The following is a 17,318-nucleotide window of genomic DNA, read 5'->3' on the forward strand; positions in this document are numbered from 1 at the left end:
TAGTCTCCAAGATTTTAAACACCCTAACTCTGGAATCACTTCTTCCCACTACGATCAGAACTGGATCAAGGTTCCCAGACTTAGACATAGTAACAAGCATAACAGTAGACCCCAGTTTCTCTTGAGGAAACATGACCGTCACCATGTTCACATGCTGCATTGACCCTAACTTATGGTTAACTAAAATCCAAATATAAGCACAACTATAGGTTCCTAAGTTTTGACAGCAGACACTGCTGGGTTATTTAAAGCTTATTATGCCAGCTGTCCACAGAATCCGCCCTAACCAGAGAAATAATCTTAATATAGTGCAGAGGCTGTTTTAAGCAAGTTTCTTTGGCTAATGCAAGTAGAAGTAGCAGCCAAGGTACAAGACAGACCTCAAATAAACCAACAGTTGTTTTGAGCTGCAGAGGTCAATGGGAGAAGTCTACAGGAACTGAACCATAATCTTTGTTTACCACAGAAGTGAAATGGACAGCCACAGCCTCAAAAAGCTGGCCAATATAATGCGTGTATGCACATGCTATAACTAAGAGCCTACATTTGCCAGGAAGGCTTCTGTTGGCAACATCCGTTCTGTACACAAAACAGCACCTTCTAATCATCATGCAAGTATATCAACTTACCTTCCTTTATAAATTTAATTTATAACTTTTGCTGAATACAAATTAACCTTGTTTTAAACCGAGAACGGGATGGTGTCATACACATAGCAAGGCATTTTGGGAACTGAGGTAGTAATACGTATTACGTTATTTAGAAAATTGAACTTCTGAACTGAAATCATATAAAATACTAGCTTTACGTGCAAATTCATCCTCACCCATTGGTTATACATAGTGAGAAATTGCTGATGCATGAACATTTAGGAGCCAAGGACCACGAATCAAGGAACAAAAAGATGAGGGAGTTAGAGATGGCCTGTCCCGGTGACAGTTTCCCAACTTGCCGATATGAGCCAGGTGCTGATACAGCTCAGGAGGTGAAACCGGACAAGCACTAATTATTCCAAGCACTTGAGACCCCTATATGAATTATGCTCCCAAGAAAGAAAAATGTTGAGGATGAAACTTCAGAAATTCCAAGTTATGTATAGCAAGATCCAGCCCAGAATTGGCCAGCACCCATTTCCAGAAGCCAAACAACAGTGATACATCTTCAGCAAAACAAAAGGAAGGATATTTGATTCAGTAGAATATATTTTCCTTTGGGGATTTCTTAAAAAAAAAAAAAAAATCTCCAGTATTAGCACAACTGAAATGCAATCAAATTCTGTTCCTGAGCAGTCACTTCTACCAATCATGCAAGATCAATTTGCAGATAAATTCATTTCAAAGGTGAGCTGTAGGTACTCCGAGTAACAATGCTCTTACAAAACTGCTGGCTGACTTTGGGCCTTGTTTATAAGCAAGTCCAAGCAAAACAAAGTCCAGTGACAAAATTCAGAAAGTCCCTACAAAATGACACAACTATTACACACTCACCAGATCCTTCCATCTTCCAACATCACAACTAGAACATATATTAGCAGCAGCCCGGAGTAGCGTTAATCCACTTGTCAATGACATTATGTAGACACTAATACATGATGAGAGAAATCTTGATACAGTGGGGAAATGGGCTAATAGTAGTATAAGAAAATTCTTATGAATTGATTTACATATTTATTATTGTTACATCTATCAAAATGACTCTAGGTGGCTTTAATGGAGACAAGTGCCAAGTTCTTAGAGAACCAAAATTAAATTTACAGGTATAAGGGGATTACTGATTTGATAATAGTACTTGGAAAGAAGACCTCTGAATATTAGTTGATCTGTTTATATGAGCTGAAATGATGTTGCTACGAAGGCAGCAAATGCAATTTGACTGCATCAAGTGAAGTGTAATTTCAGATCACAGGAAGTAATCATTCTACTTTATCCTGCTTTTGACAGTCTATATCTCCAGTTCTCAGCACTGCAAAGATTCAAAGGGATTGGAACTAATTCTGACCAGGACAACAAACATTATCAGGGACTCGAAACTAAGCTCCATGAAGAGGGACTGGAGGAACTTGGTGTGTTAAGCCTTGGGAAAGAACAACTGAGGAGGAATATGACTGCTCTCTTCAAGTACTTCAAGGGCTATCACAGAAGATCAGATCTGTTCTCTTCCATTCTCATAGAAGAACAGATTTACAGGAAGACAGATTCAGACTGAGTGTTAGGAAACAATGTTCTAACAATAAGAACAGTTGAATGGTGGAACCAATTATCCAGAGAAGTAGCAGATTCAACTTCATTAGATGTGTTTAAGCAGAGACTAGAAAACTGTCTGAGATATTTTAATGTGGATTCCTGCGACGAGCAGAAGATTGGACTTGATGGCCTCAAGAGTCCCTTCCAGCTTTATGATTCTATGAAATAACTCTCCATGAACCTAATGTGTCTAATTCCTGAATAACTGTATGCCTAACAGGGATTTCATCCCATCCCAGAAAGAAGTAGCCAGTTTGTTTGCACCCATCCATCTCCGTCAGACTTCTCATGCGTATTTATTATGCACATGAAATGGTTATGCTTAGTATCGTTATGCTAATTAATACTATTCTTCATGCCAACACTTAAGGGATAGCCTCAAAGCAAATTCCTCACCTCACCTTTTAAACTAATGAACTTTATGAAAGCGGAAAAACCCAGTTGTATAAGGACTGAATATAGGACTGTGTGTCACATATACCATCTTGAATAAAAGGCAGAATATAAATTAAAAATGTGTGTGTGTGTGTGTGTGAGTGTGTGTGTGTGTTCACCTGTCTTAAAAGTTTCCCTGGTATCATTACAAAATAATGATTTGGTTCACACGCTGCACTAAACCATAATGTGATTTCCTTAGTTTTAGCTTAGCATGTTATGTCAATCCAAGGTGGTTTTTTATACGATGGCTAAAGTATGCTGGGAAGAGACTGTAGTAGTTGATACAGCGGTTAAGGGCCAGGCTAGAAACCAGGAGACTGTGAGTTCCAGACCTGCCGGAGGGGATGAAGCCAGCTGGGTGACTTTGGGCCAGTCCTTCCCTCTCAGCCCCAGGAAGAAGAACACAAGGGCAAACCACTTCGCAGAACGTTGAAAACAAAACTGCTCATGCAGTCAGGAGTCAACACTAACTTGAAGGCACACACACAGACAGACACACAAACACAAAGCTGTGCTGGGAACCTAATGCATTTTAACTCACACCAACAGAACCATTTGTACTGATCTATTTATTATACACATGAAATGGTTATGCTTAATATAGTTATGCTAATTAATTAATGCCATTCTTCATGCCAACACTTAAGGGATAGCCTCAAAGCAGCTGTCTGCATTTAGAAGAAAGCAAAAGACTTAGGAATTCAAGATATTCCTAAGCCAGAGCAGACCACCAAACCACCTCCTCTGGTTTTGCTGACATTAACTGGCAGCAATTCTCTAGGATTTTAGACACAATTTTTTTTCAGCCTTCTTGTAAATATTAGAGATTAAAGTTAGGACCATCTAGACCCAATGGAGCATCTAAAGATGAAAGACAACCACCAGAAAGGCTTCCACTTCTTGCTATAATTGAAGAAAGCCAGGTCCATCCAACAAGCAAGCAACCTCATCAGAATTGGAACCGAGTATGAGAACTTGATGTTATGACGGAACTTGATTTTCACAATGGGTGGTGATGAAGGAAAGAGAAGGAGAAAGGGGAAAGTGGTGGAGACCAATGGGGGCAAGGATTGAATGCAGGCAGCTAGAGAAAATGGTGTTTTGGAAGGCTGGAGTGAATGGCTGTTTTCCAAATCTGAGAATCATGAATGAACCAGCCCTGAAAATCCAACTGAAGGTTTATTTATGTAATGCAAAGTGATAAATTCTAAGCATTCAAAGTAACAGGAGAAACAGAATTTAAAAGGCATGTTCAAAAATTGAAGAGATAAAAATTACTTTAGCTTTAAATGTCAGAGTTCAATATTTCAGGTATTACCTGAAAATATTGTTCTTATTAAGACCCAATTGAGAACCAAACCATCTTCCCTCTTTTTATGCCGCTTCTCCCCAGATAAGCACACAGTTCATGTAGGTCTTTGTCTCCAGGATAGAATTCTACCCTCACTTGCCAGCTGTTAACATTCCTCATGTAATCCTGTGCAAGAGGGGTGATCACCCTTTCTCAACTTAATAGAAAGTTGCACTGTCAGGACTTATTAAGTAGAAAATGAAGGAAAGAGCTTGGTGTCTTTGCGCTCTCTCTCTCTCTGAGTAAATACAAAGCTTATTACTAAATTCAGGCAGGGCTGCTCTTATCATTGAGGCTCTTGAAGAATTTTGAATTCCCAACAAAACCATCTGTCATGGTTATCATGGTTTTTGAGAAATGCTGGCATGTATTTAATGTATTTTCTTTGGAGAAAGGCTGCAAGTTGACTAGAAACAGGATGATGGAGAAGAGAGAAACTGGTCCTTGGAAAAAGATGGGCATATTTTCAAACATTACCAAGGCCCAAATTCCAACCTTTCCTCAATTCTCACTGGCCTTTAGCCCAACTTCTGCCCTGGCCAGCTGAAGGTTTCCACTGAATAGACAACTGCCTGTCCTGATTACTAAAATACAAATTATTTCACCTTTTAATTTTTTTTCTACAAGAAACCAGTACAGATCCAATACTATATTTTTCTCCCAATTTCAGCTCACAATGACCTTTATCATAAAACACCAAAACACCTCCAGACTGGGCTTGCGTATCCCATTAAACCATGGTTTGTTTAACTACATATAATGAATTAACTATAGTTATCTGGGTTCATAATGTAGCTTGATTTTGGCTGATCTAGAACATCATGAGTGAACTAAGCCATATAGTTAAAACTGTAGTAGCTTCACCAAACCTATGGTTAACATGGGACAATTCCACATTTTAATAGACGTTAAAGAGATTTGGGGAAGAAAGTTTGATCAGCGGCTGTCAATCATGGCAAGAAAATAGAACCTCTACACTCACTGGGTAAGTGAGTGACGGGTAAGCAAAAACCTCACTGGATGGGAAGCAACTGCCTTCAGTCTTCCTGGAAGAATCTAACAGGAAGCCAGCCACATTAGGTGGACCTTCGGACTGGTTCAAACATCTATTATTTTAGTGATTGTTACATTCTTTGATTGATTAGCTCTATCAAGAAATAAGCAGCCTTTTCAGATCTCAACCTCCAGTGCAAATTACCTGCAAAATGTTCTACCTGCTTTTGATTACAACATAAACCTCAGGTATTTTCAGAATTTAAGAATTTAGCTTCAAATATTTTTAGAAAACTATAGAAGTTTATGATTCAGACAGTTAAGGCCTGTTCAGCTCCACCCTAACAACTTTTCATTAAAGGAATAAAACTGTTCCTCTTGCAAGGCAATAGTGACATCTGCTGGTCTGCCTACTACAGAGGAATTTAACTTACCAAATTCCAAGCAAACTCAAGTAAAGTTTTTGGAAAGTTTTAACAAGTATTAAAGACATTTACAAGGTAGGCAAACAGCTCAGCAAGAACCTTGAAACCCCTAAGTATTTTCAACAGCTCAGCTGGACCCTTTAGTTCAGCCTGTGCTCTTATACACACAAGAACTGTAGTGCTACTCCCCATGGATATCTACAGAGCTATATTCTCCCGGGGGTCTCTGCCTGCCCTCTGGGTCCTAACCCTTACAGAATGCCATCTGCAGGACCTCAAGATCGTGTCTTTTCAGCCACTGCCCACTCCTCTGGAACAGAAACCACCTGGATCGCAGACGGGTTCTAATCCTCTTAACTTTTCAAAAAGCAATTAAGCCCTGGTTGTTTCAGAGGGTGCTTCACCATAACAAAGGTTGGAGAAAAGCTGCTTTGGAAGGCAATGTTAACACCACCACCACCACCCTTGCTTCTAAGCATGAAAAGACACAATCACAGCGCTTTGCTTTGCTTTGCTGTCATGCATATGCAACAGTCAGAAGCAGCTTCTGCAAATCTTGCTGGCTGGGGAATTCTGGGAGTTGAAGTCCACACATCTTAAAATGGCCGAGGTTGAGAAACACTGTTTTAGGGTGACCCAAAAAATGTCACCATGCAGCCTTGACAAAGAGGAATGAAAAGCCCCTTGCACAGACCTACTATAAAGTCCACTTCAGCTGCCAGCAAAGTTATCCCCGTGTCCAACAGCAACCACTGCCCATAAGGAGCAAATCAGCTTGATCCTCATAGGAAGCTATGCTAGTTCAGCATCCCCAAGCCTTGTGCACTACTGATGCAGTGCACTGTTACTCTCTTAGCTCAGCCAGCAAGGGAGAAGACAATGGGAACTGAAATCCAGTCATCTAGAGGCACCAGGTTGGGGAAAGGTAATCTAGGCCATCAATTTCGTGACCATTTAGGCCCGTAATGGCGCTGACGGCCAACAGTGTACTCCTGTTCCCCAGAATTTAATCCCAGAAGAAGCAAGTCATATCTGACTACAGCGTTCAGCTGTAATGTTAGGCAACCATTACAAACCAGCCAGTCTTGTACTCAGAACCACCCACAAGCCTGTTCCTATTCAGAGCAGTGACGTTTCACCTCCTTCCACTGATGGCAAAACAAACAAACTTTCACACTAAATAGGATCTGTGATTTTAAAAAAATCCCCATATGTTTTAGCAAGCAAAACAAACAAGGGCATCCTCAGGAGACCTTAAGGTTGGACTTCCAAAGCGTTATATAAGGAATTTAGGACAATCACTAAGGGTTCACACAGTGCTGGAAAACCTTCTTGGAAAGTATGCTATGTTCAGCTAAGCTGCTCCTTGGTTGGGAGCTAGAAGTTACCTTAGCAAAGAGAAGACATCGTATGAGTTACGCACACAATTTTGATCCACCTGCAGGAGGTTGTTCTTCTGGATTCCTGAGAGGCCCTTAAAGACAAGCAAGGCACTATATTAACATTTTCGTTTTGACAGTACTGAAATCAGATCCTATTTTCCTAGCTAAAAACCTACTCACGTGTTGTGCAGACACACAGCATTTATAGCACACCCCTCCCACGTGACATTTGCGCCTACCAACCTTCTCTCTTTATCTCCAAGCTATCTCTTTCTTATTCATTACGTTGCACTAGAGAGTTAACCTGGTTTCTATAAAACAGATATTCTGCAAGCCCATGTGTTATGAGCATTCAAAAGTTTTTAGCTCTTTCCTCTGGATAAAATGGAGGTAAAGGGTTCTTCATTACATTACAACTCTTAATCAACTTACAGATGTAACGTAATGAAGAATCCTTTATCTCCATTTGTCCAGAAGGCAGCAGCACGGGTAGTTAAGTGCTGGTTATCATCTGCAAAGCCTCCATGGCACAGGACTGTGATATCTGCAGTACAGCACAGCAGGTCCCCAGTAGTATTTGCCTGCTCCACATGCTCTAACAGGATGAGCATGCTTTGGGTCCCTTCCTTGAACCAATGTCACCTGCAGGAAGTACGCTTTTCCATTGCGATATCTCTCCTCTGGAATGGCCCGCATCCTTCCCAAATATTGATTTATTTATTTGTCACATTTTTATCACCATCTCCCCCACAAGGAGGGACCCTGGGCGGTTCACAATAAAAACAGTTTAAAATTCAGTAAAAATCATAAATAATACCATTAATCAATAAATATGTAAAAAATATATAATCAAATCCAAGTAACAGATCTAGTTCAGCTCATAGGCCGGAAAGGGAACCAACTAGCCCCAAGAATGGCTCTTCCTCTTCTCACTCCAGGTAAGGTGGCAAAACCAGCTGTTTTCTGAAGTCCAGGAGGGAGGGGGCTAACCGCACTTCCGGGGGAAGGGTGTTCCAGAGGGCGGGAGCTGCTGTAGAGAAGGCCCGCCTCCTGGACCCCGCCAGGCGGAATTCCCTTGCAGACGGGGTCCGCAGCACACCCTCTCTGCAAGACCGGGTGGGACAGTTGACCCCTTAAGAAAGGCACTGGAAATTGGACTTTTTCCTTGGCACTGCAACCAAGTTGGTGGAAGTTCTCACCTGGAGGGTTGTACGGTAAATTTGGCTTCCCAAATGCCAAGTAATTTCTGTTGCTGTTTTTAACTGTACTGACTTGCTGCTGTTTATTTTGTTGTTTGTTGATTGTACACTGCCCAGAGTCACAACTGTTCAAACTGGGCAACCAGATACATTTCCCAAATAAATAAATATTTTGGAAATACCATTTTAGGACCTGATAATGTCACCCAGAGGTGACCACACCCCCATTCGCCTGTAGTTATGTCCACTGACCAGTCCCTGTGCACAGAGCTGACATCGGAAATGGCTACCCAAGAGAGTTAGACTGACCCAAAGGAGGTACTCTTCAACAAAGGAATTACAAAGACCATCTCTACCGTGAAAAAGCCAAATTTAATTCATCAAGAGATTTAATTCTGTGAATTAAAAGAGTCAAAAAGACTTACTATACTTGACATGTTAATGAAGGAGTATCTGTCACAACCAACAACCATTCTGAAAAAAAGTCACCTTCAATGAAGTAATCATCACTATCTACATTTTGTTTCTTTCGTCTCCTTCTGGTCTCCTATACTATTCCCTATTTGGGAATAGTAGACAGTAGACTGTTAAAGCGTATGCAGTAATAATTCACAAATTTATTGTAGCCTCATCACTGGAAATTGTTAGAATATCTAAGAATGTTCAGAACTTTATGCCATTTTTCTTTTGGACTACATTCCAAAGAAAACAGGAACATCACAAGGTGTTGGTATCAAATCCCATGGACTGCACTTTTTAACGATAATGGCAGTCATCTTCCCCAGTTAAGTTTTAAGCAGCCCATTCCATTCTTCCCCGTTCTGCAGCTTGACTCTAGGTAGCCAACTATAAATATTCCACTGGATATAAGAACACCCAGTGGGTATATGCTTACCTTCTGTTCATACAAGGCTCCATAATAACCATCATTCAGCCCAAAAATGATTTCATTCGGGCTACGAGCATGTATCTGTTAATTAAAACCAGTGTCATAGATTCAGTCAGCTTATTTTAAAGCCATTGTTTTAGTTCTTTTAGCACTCAGAGTAGCATTCTTTGTAGGGATAATTTTGTTTTGTGGCATCCTTCTGTTATTCAAGTTCACCACTGACCCTATAGAGGGGAAAGGAAGAAGCTGAAACTTGATCCCATGAGTAGAGTCACTTTCTGGGCCACAACGAACACTATAAGATATCTTAAACACTAACACATAATTATAACCTTAGCTTTCAGGGGCCTAGGTCATCCCACAAAACCTAGTGTCACAATAAATTTGATAAGCCTTCACTATTCATAGTCTACTGCAGTAAACACAAAGCTAACCATCTGGAACTCTAATTTGGCTAGACAATTAACAAGCAAATTGAATGTACTGCTATCTGCAGATAGTCAACTTCCAAAATTAGTGATTAATTTCTATTATCCTATCACAATTCGGTCCAGCACTTGCTAACTTTATACAGTATCTTGCAACAATTCTTAGCTGTTCCATAAACAGATATTTGCTGAAAATATCTTTAACTATCCAATCCAAGTAGAAACAATACACTTTTGTTTTACCTGCTGGCCTAAATATTTGAGTCCATCTAGATTGACCTTCCACTCAATCAGTAGCTGATAGGTATCATTCTTGCCACCCCATATCCTCACCACAAAACAGGATACAGACGTATCAAGGCGATCAGGCATTAGACCAAAGTCAAGGCTTCGCCATGTTGGATTCTGTCAGTGTGAAAGGAGAGAGAATGAACTGTAAATATTCCAGATTATTTCCCCACACAAGTATTAATGTGTGTCCAAAAAGGCTTCCAGAGATGGTGGGTGGGCCGCTCAAAGTTAGTCTTGATGCAGACTCAGCCAAATGCTCAGCAGCATACTGTAACAGATTTCCAAAGAACTTTGAAAGTCAAGCCATCTGATTTGCTCTGAGTTAGACAAGGTTACTGCAGAACCTGTTGCATTTATGGGGGTGTCAGCTGGTCAAAGTTGGTGGGATTAGTTCTGTTTGGCATGGGACAAGGAATAAGAGAAGTTACTACTGGGAACTGGGCCAATGACTTGTGCTATAGGCCCTTGTCCATGATAGCCATTAGGATCCGGCAGGGAGAGTCTGTTGGTTAAGTCCAGGAAGTAGTTAATGCCTCTTCATCTGAATCCAAAGGGCTGCAGAGCCCTAATGTATGTCTTTCAGACCTGGGAATTAGGAAGATTGCCTGTATTGGAAACACTTTCTCCAAAGGGACAGATGTATAGTTTGGGAGCTCTTCTTAATTACAGACTGCCATTAGAGACACAGACAGCCTCACCAGCAAGTGATGCATCAGCTATGAACCAACATCGACTAGCTTCTGTGATCCATTTCCTAATTAACCTCACAACTGGATTACTGCAATGCACTCAGTATGGAACTATTCTTGAAGATGGTTTGGAAGCTGCCAGGTGACTCAGACCACAGCTGCCCAATTGTTACATGACACTACATGAAAAAGCAATACTGGCTACCTGTGAACTTTCAATATAAGGTGATTGTTTTTTATTTGTTCAATGTACCCCTTGCCCTTCAGCTCAAACAAGCACTTAAGGTGGCTAACACAAATGTTAAAGCCACAATACAAAAGACAGAAAACAAATTATTACCCACACTGTATGCTGATATTAGTGTAGAAAGCCCTAAATGTTTTAGGAGCCAAGTACTTAGTACACATCCCATTGCTATTCCATCTGTTCCCTCAGAACTGCTGGGGAGGGCCTCCTCGTAATCCTTCAGGCTGGTTTGGCTCAAATGCAGTCTCAAAGAGCAGGGCCTTCTGAGCAGCAGCATCCCAATTACAGCCATGGAAATCTAACAAGGATTCCCAGTTCAACCTCTGTAATTCCCAGCGACCTTAATACGCACTAATCTTCTCAGATACATAACAGCTATGTTCATCTTGCGTTTTGAATACTTATCACTGACACCTGGCTACAGCAGGTAGTTACACCAGTTATATCAGGAGCATCCATAGTGACAATCTTTGGCTTCAAAATGGCAGGTACAACTGGGCAATTGAAGCACTATCCCTTCTTATTCCATGCAATACACATTAAAAAGGGGCGTGGCTTCGATCACCCACTCATGTCCACCATTTTGAAGCCAAATACTATTACTGCAGACACCCCAGGCTGCAACCCCTCAAAGCAGCCTCAAATCTTTCCCTTGGATTATTGTGGCTGCCTTCTATAGAAATGGATTCCATACTATGATCCACAAAACCTCTTCAAAAGCTATTAGCAGTCTCTGATTTAATGCAGTAATATACAGAGCTCAGGTAGTTGCACATGGAGTCACGTGGGAAAAAATAGTTCAGTTTCATGTTTAGTAAACTAATGTTCAGAGGAAAAGGTTAAAAGGAAAACCTTAATAACCATCTTAATAGTTAACTTACCAGTGAATTCTTTATGACCTCACTCTTATAAAATTCTATAAAAAGAAAAGAAATTAAAAGAAAGTTAGGGATCACACTGCACAGATTTCTGATGGTATCAAGCTGGGAGGGCAAAACAGAGATTAACAACTACAATTGTTGTTGAGGTCCTAGAGATGACAGGGTATGCAAACAATGGTTGTCATAAAATGGGCCCTTTATTGTTAGATCACACAGAAGCCAAACCTGTGGCAACTGATACCTATGAGCTGTTGTTTGTGGAAAAGCCACCTTTCTTTGGTCGCCCATAACAACCAAAAAACCTCTGCATCGTCTGAAAAGAACATGTTCTAGCCAAAGAAATCACCAAGGTTCTTCAGTATCTAATCAGCCTAAAGAAGATTCTAATGGAATTGCTAGGAAGGAGGGAAAAGCCTGTAAAGATCTTAAATGGAAATTCATGGTAATTTTGAAAGGAATACAATATCTGGCTGCAACACAATCCTGGGGAAAATCTCAAATGACCCACCCAGTCTTAAACTGGTCAGGGGAATTGCTTTAAATCAGACTTAAAAAATCAACAGATATAAATCCAACACAGGTAGTGGTTCGAAAGACTTAAATTGGCAAGACTAACAGAATTACGGATAAACTTTATGCTGGCAATAACAATAAACACAATAGGCAGAGATTGTGAAGCTTTTTTAGAAGATGCCTCATAAGACAGTGAGAAACAAACTCTAGCCAACAGGCACAAGGAAAAGAATAATGGCCCAAAGATAATACATTAAATACAGAAAGGTGAAACCTTTGGTTCATATCAACAGCAAAAATAGGAAAATAACGTAATGTACTTCGACACTCTAGCAAAAAAAAAATCAAGAAAATCCATCAGTTTGCCCTGCACAACATCCACGTACATGGTTTTAAGGCAGGCTGCAACTTTCCATGCTAGAGTTTGTTACTAATGGAAACCAGCAACACTCATCCTTTTGAATCACAGTGCATTTATTTCAGTACTAGAAACTGCAATAATAAACCTAAAAAGTGCAGGGATGCTACCCCTTTATACAGGTTTATGCAAATCGAAGTATACCTGTAATCTGTGAGGTAGGAATAGTGAGATAATGAAGGTAAAACTACAAAGACCATGGTTTATTGAGAAAAAAAAGGTTGTGTGTTTCAGAATAAAGGTTACTGTTTAGTGTGTTCTCTCTCCCTAAGTGTTACCTCCCTTGGCCTTATTTCCTGTAGTTTTCTTGAGTTTCCTTCTTCAATATTAACGTTCTTTTGCTTTCCAAGTGTTTTATGGCTGAACTAGCATTTTTATTGCTTCTCTAAGGGGGCCCAGGAAAGGTGACTGGTGTGTGCATGAGATTTGCCTATCCTATCACCATTTTTCTCCTTCACAACACAGGTATAAACACAAGAGTCAATGTGAGCCAAGACTGGGCTGGGTGAACATAAAATCTGCTCAATCCCCACAAATTCTGACTTTGCTAATAGTGAAAAAGGAAAAAAATGCATGCAGCATCACCTAAACACTAAAATAAAAACAAAGACCCAAGTCCTATGCCCACCCTGAAGCAAAACTCACTACCTTGGTTGTTTCACAGGGAATGCAAACAAGCCTGTAACTGATTTGGCCCAGTTTAGAAAGAGCCAGATTACAGGTGACTTCAGTAGCTATTTATGTATCCTGCATGCTGTTCAAGAGAAGTTACCTGCAGGTGAAGGAAATCAAACCTCCAAATTTCTGCCTTTTATTTATTTTTTTTTACTTTTGAATTCAGCCTTAACAGGAAATAACTCTCACAAACTCAGTGGGACTTGCTTCTTAAATGGCACATGCTTTGATTGCACTTTAAGGTTGTGATCTGATGTGTGCCTTGTCTGTGTGCCTTCAAGTCAGGTTTTGACTCCCGGTGACTGCCCAGACAAGTCCCTGTAGTTTTCTTGGCAAGATTTCAGAGGTGGTTTGCCACTGCCTGGACTAGCCCAAGGTCACCCAGCCAGGTTCACGCCTAAGGCGGCAGGACTAGAACTCACTTTCTAGCCCGATGTCTTAACCACCACACCAAACTCACTCTCAATGTACGTGTACCAGAAATGAAGTGCCATTCAACATAGTGGGATTTAGATGTCAGTAAATGTCCCATAACTGCTCTGAAGGAAAAGATGGTTTAAAGCCAGTGCACAGCAAAATCAATATCCACACCAAGCTGATTCACTAGGTGAGTATTTCATAGCACGCAAGCTCAGTGGAAAAAAATGACAGGTTTGAAACGTAACAAGGGAGTCAGTGATGACTGTGAAGTATACAGAAACAATACCTGCGCTGCTGGACTTTCACATCTCCGACAAACATTGGGGGCAGTTACGTTGTCACCTGTAAGAGTTTTAGTTTGGTATCTTTCAGCTAATCAGGTTGACAGCTGATGCAGGAGGCAACACTTAGTCCAGAGATCACCGGATGTCAGTGACTGCTCAAAGCTTAGTTACTGCCGAGATAAGCATCTTCCGTGGCCTAAATCCCTTGAGCTGTGTGATGCTCCCACCCACTTATCGGTAATGGCAAACTGAGAAGATCGCAAACACAAAGCGTAAATATCCAAAGCCACCCACTATTAAGTAGATGTGCACGTATCGTTCATGCTTTCAAAACTCTTACCAGGACTACCGTAAGAGAGTTCCGAGGTCAGGACAAATTTTGCATTTCGCGCCAGCTTGATTAATCAGCACCATTTAGATACCTCTGAGTAAATGTAAGTGCATCTCTGAGCTCATCCTACAGCTCGTTGTATAAAAGAGCAGCATGCAAACAGATGATACGCAGCAGTTACAATGATATTCACTGGTTCGCCTCACACAGCATGGAACAGCAGTGCATAGTGTGTGTACCTGGCGCATATCAAGGGAAAGCGACTCTAACACAATTTGAATAAACGAACGAACGAACAAACCCTCCCGCCCCGTCAGACTTAGCCCCGTAAAAGTGAGTCTTAAACATCGGTCTGGCACCGTCTCTCTTGAGGATCAGACCAGAATTGTAAATAGAGACGCATGAGCGGTGCTAAAGAGAGTAGCACTGTGCCTCCTCCCATGTCCTGCTATGATTTTCTTGCATCATTTCATTCCTTTGCGCTTGTGACAGATAATTCACAACGCAGCTACCTTAAGAGGTTTGGATTGCTAGACTCGCAGCAGGCAAAGCGGTGCCACACACACCTTCCTTGAGCCTGTCGCAGTGTCTCCTACCCCCGCATCATCTTTTAAATAAACCAGTTAAAAGGAGAAACTGGCTGCTGCAAAGCAAAAGGACAGCCTGTGACATCAATTTCACTTCCACCCGTGGGCCACAGGCCTTCTTAAAAAATAAAAATGGTAAATGGCTGCCAAGGAGTGCTTTATTTGGAATTCTACTAATCTACCCAGAAAAGAGAGCTACTGAGGAACCCCACAGTTTCACAGTGAGGTTCCTGGTCCTTACTATCCTCACAGCATTAACTCTCAATACATGCCGTGAAGGATATATGAAGAGTTATTTATTAAGATGTGACTCCAAGCTCTTTCATTGCCACGAATGAATTTTCATGCCCAAAGCTTTCCTTAAAAACATTCCAGTCACTCTCCTACTTCCCCCCTCCTTTTTTCTGTAATTAACTGTCTAGTGAAATCTCCTCTCATTTTCAGGCATCGCTTCATTCCAAACAGTATCAGGCACAATCTTGAGATACGGTCTTTTCCTCCTCCCTGCTCCTTTGTTCTTCAGGGCTCCAAGTGTTAATCTGTACACGCGTCTAAGCTCTGCTTCTCTAGTACTACTTAACCCGTGCTCAGGTGTGACATCCAGATGCCCTTAACTACTGCTTCTGGATTGCTCCACCCTGACAGGAACAGAACATCCCGGGGAAGAGGGGAAGAGGATGAAGGGGAGCAGCCCATTTATAAGACATGCTCTGAAATGCTCTAAAATTTCCACACGTGCCCATCAGTCCAAAAGGTTACTTCTTCCTGTGCTGGAGATAAAGATGAAGAAGAGGAAAAGAAAGTTATTGTTTTGTTGAGCGATGAGATCTTCTTCCAAAGTATCTAGTCCCAGCCTATATCTCAGTCACCAACTACGCAAAATATAACGTGGCATTTGTGAAGGAATATAAAGAGCTCTAAAGAGACTCCCAAGACAAACTGGGTTACTGGAGGTGGAGAAGAGAAAAAGAATCAAGTGACAGAAGCAGACATCTCTTTACCTTTACATATATTTATATTATCACACAAGTGAAGAGTGAAATAGGTGTCCAGGAGGCGATAACCATTCCTATTGACAATATTCCGGGCCGCAATGTTCCGCAAATGCCGGAGACGACGCTGAAAAAAAGAAAACATTGTGAGTATTAGGTAGCCCAATGAAGAAAAAAGCCCAAAAAGCAACAAGGAGCTCTGAGAGCGGAAAGAACTATCGTACCAAACTCTAAACACTGAAACAAACAGTGAAATCTGAATTTACCAAACCAATTTGGATGAGGTGGTGTCCTTCACTCCTGAATGTCAATTAAACTGCATCTTTTCCAGCAGACAAATGATACAAATTATTCAAATTACCACAAATTATATAAAAGGAACAGAAACTTAACTGCCTCATTTGGATTGCTTTGGATAAAACAATGTTTTTTTTCAGGGGGATGACTGGATAGAAATCTGTTCCACTGCATCCAAAGTCTGTTAAACAGGAGTCTAAACAGAAGGTTTCATTGTGCTAAGAAACATAACTTTTCTTAGCTAACTTTTGAAATTAAAAGTTATTAGCTACATAAACCAGTTCCACGTGGTCCCAATAATCTACTGGGTACTCAGTAATTGAGTAAAACGTGGTTTTATTATAATTCGTATTACCACTAAGCAGACTGGTGGCAATTTTGATATCTCATGCTATATTAGAGCCATCTATACACATCATGTGTTTCGTTTGCGGCCAACAGTAGCTTTCTCAGCAAAGTTGCCAATTGTCTGCTGTATCTGAAAATCTTCTCTATGATTAATATTTAGGATAGCAAAGTTCTAAAGCCAATTGACAAGAATGTAGAATTACATCTCATGCACTTTTAGCACATGGGTTCAGAGAAATTCAACAGCAGTTTTTAAGGCGTGAACAGCAAGGCTCAATATTTCTCTATAGCTGGAAGAGACAATCGTCCCAAATCAAGGCAGAAAAAAGGAACCTACTAGACCAGCATGTGGGGATCAATAATAGAATATTAACAGAAAATACAAATGAAGTATGATACAGTACTATATCTAAAGCTGTTCTTACTTTGCAAGAAGAAAGGTTATGTGGATTAAAACTATGCAAGTATCTGCATGCATATAAATCAGAATTATTTGCCATTTTAGCATTCTGCCAATGACTTGAGTGGCATCTTTATGTACTAGACACATTGGCCACTAGTGATTCAAAATATACAATTGCAAAAAAAAGGGGAGGGGAATAAACTGAAGAATAGAATCAGTGTTAAAATTAATTCATTCAAGCCCCCTTACTACCTAGATCCTGCCAGAAATGGGGGAGTAGCTAGCTACTAATTGTTAGTAGGTACTGAAATTACTTTCCTCTACCTCTTTGTCTTTAACCATTGTATAACTTGGTTATGCTGTAGACTAGAAACAGAATGCCTAGAAGTGTGGAGGTGGTCATTATCCCATGGCTGCTACATGAGTAAGAGGTTCTGCTACAACCTGACCCTTTGGACTCTGATTTCCCAAACTTGGTTATCTTCAACTGGTTACCTACAAACAGTGACCAAACTAAATCTACTATTTCCCATCAGGCTGCATACACATATGAATCTCAAGCCTCTCTTGGAGGACTGCTATTTCTTTAAATAT

The 17,318-nt window shown here is 40.7% G+C and overlaps 2 protein-coding genes across 3 annotated transcripts in view; one reads left to right on the forward strand and one right to left on the reverse strand.

Annotated features, from left to right (window-relative positions):
• UVRAG (UV radiation resistance associated) overlaps positions 1-17,318 on the reverse strand; it is an 85,334-nt gene that overhangs the window by 50,331 nt on the left and 17,685 nt on the right. Inside the window, exons 2-6 of one of the 2 annotated variants that reach the window (XM_063305978.1) lie at positions 15,686-15,803; positions 11,457-11,491; positions 9,592-9,753; positions 8,927-9,001; positions 6,839-6,924 (exon numbers count right to left, since the gene is read on the reverse strand). In XM_063305978.1, the coding sequence (XP_063162048.1) occupies positions 6,839-6,924; positions 8,927-9,001; positions 9,592-9,753; positions 11,457-11,491; positions 15,686-15,803 (476 nt within the window). The remainder of the gene's footprint in view (positions 1-6,838; positions 6,925-8,926; positions 9,002-9,591; positions 9,754-11,456; positions 11,492-15,685; positions 15,804-17,318) is intronic. The other variant, XM_063305979.1, reaches the window with a different exon arrangement.
• The window catches only part of SERPINH1 (serpin family H member 1), a 415,650-nt gene continuing 415,088 nt past the window's right edge, over positions 16,757-17,318 (forward strand). Inside the window, exon 1 of the mRNA XM_063305981.1 lies at positions 16,757-16,766. The gene's annotated coding sequence lies outside the window, so the exon portion shown is untranslated. The remainder of the gene's footprint in view (positions 16,767-17,318) is intronic.

This window comes from Candoia aspera, chromosome 5 (assembly GCF_035149785.1).
Source record: "Candoia aspera isolate rCanAsp1 chromosome 5, rCanAsp1.hap2, whole genome shotgun sequence".
In the NCBI taxonomy this organism is placed as follows: Eukaryota; Metazoa; Chordata; class Lepidosauria; order Squamata; family Boidae; genus Candoia; species Candoia aspera.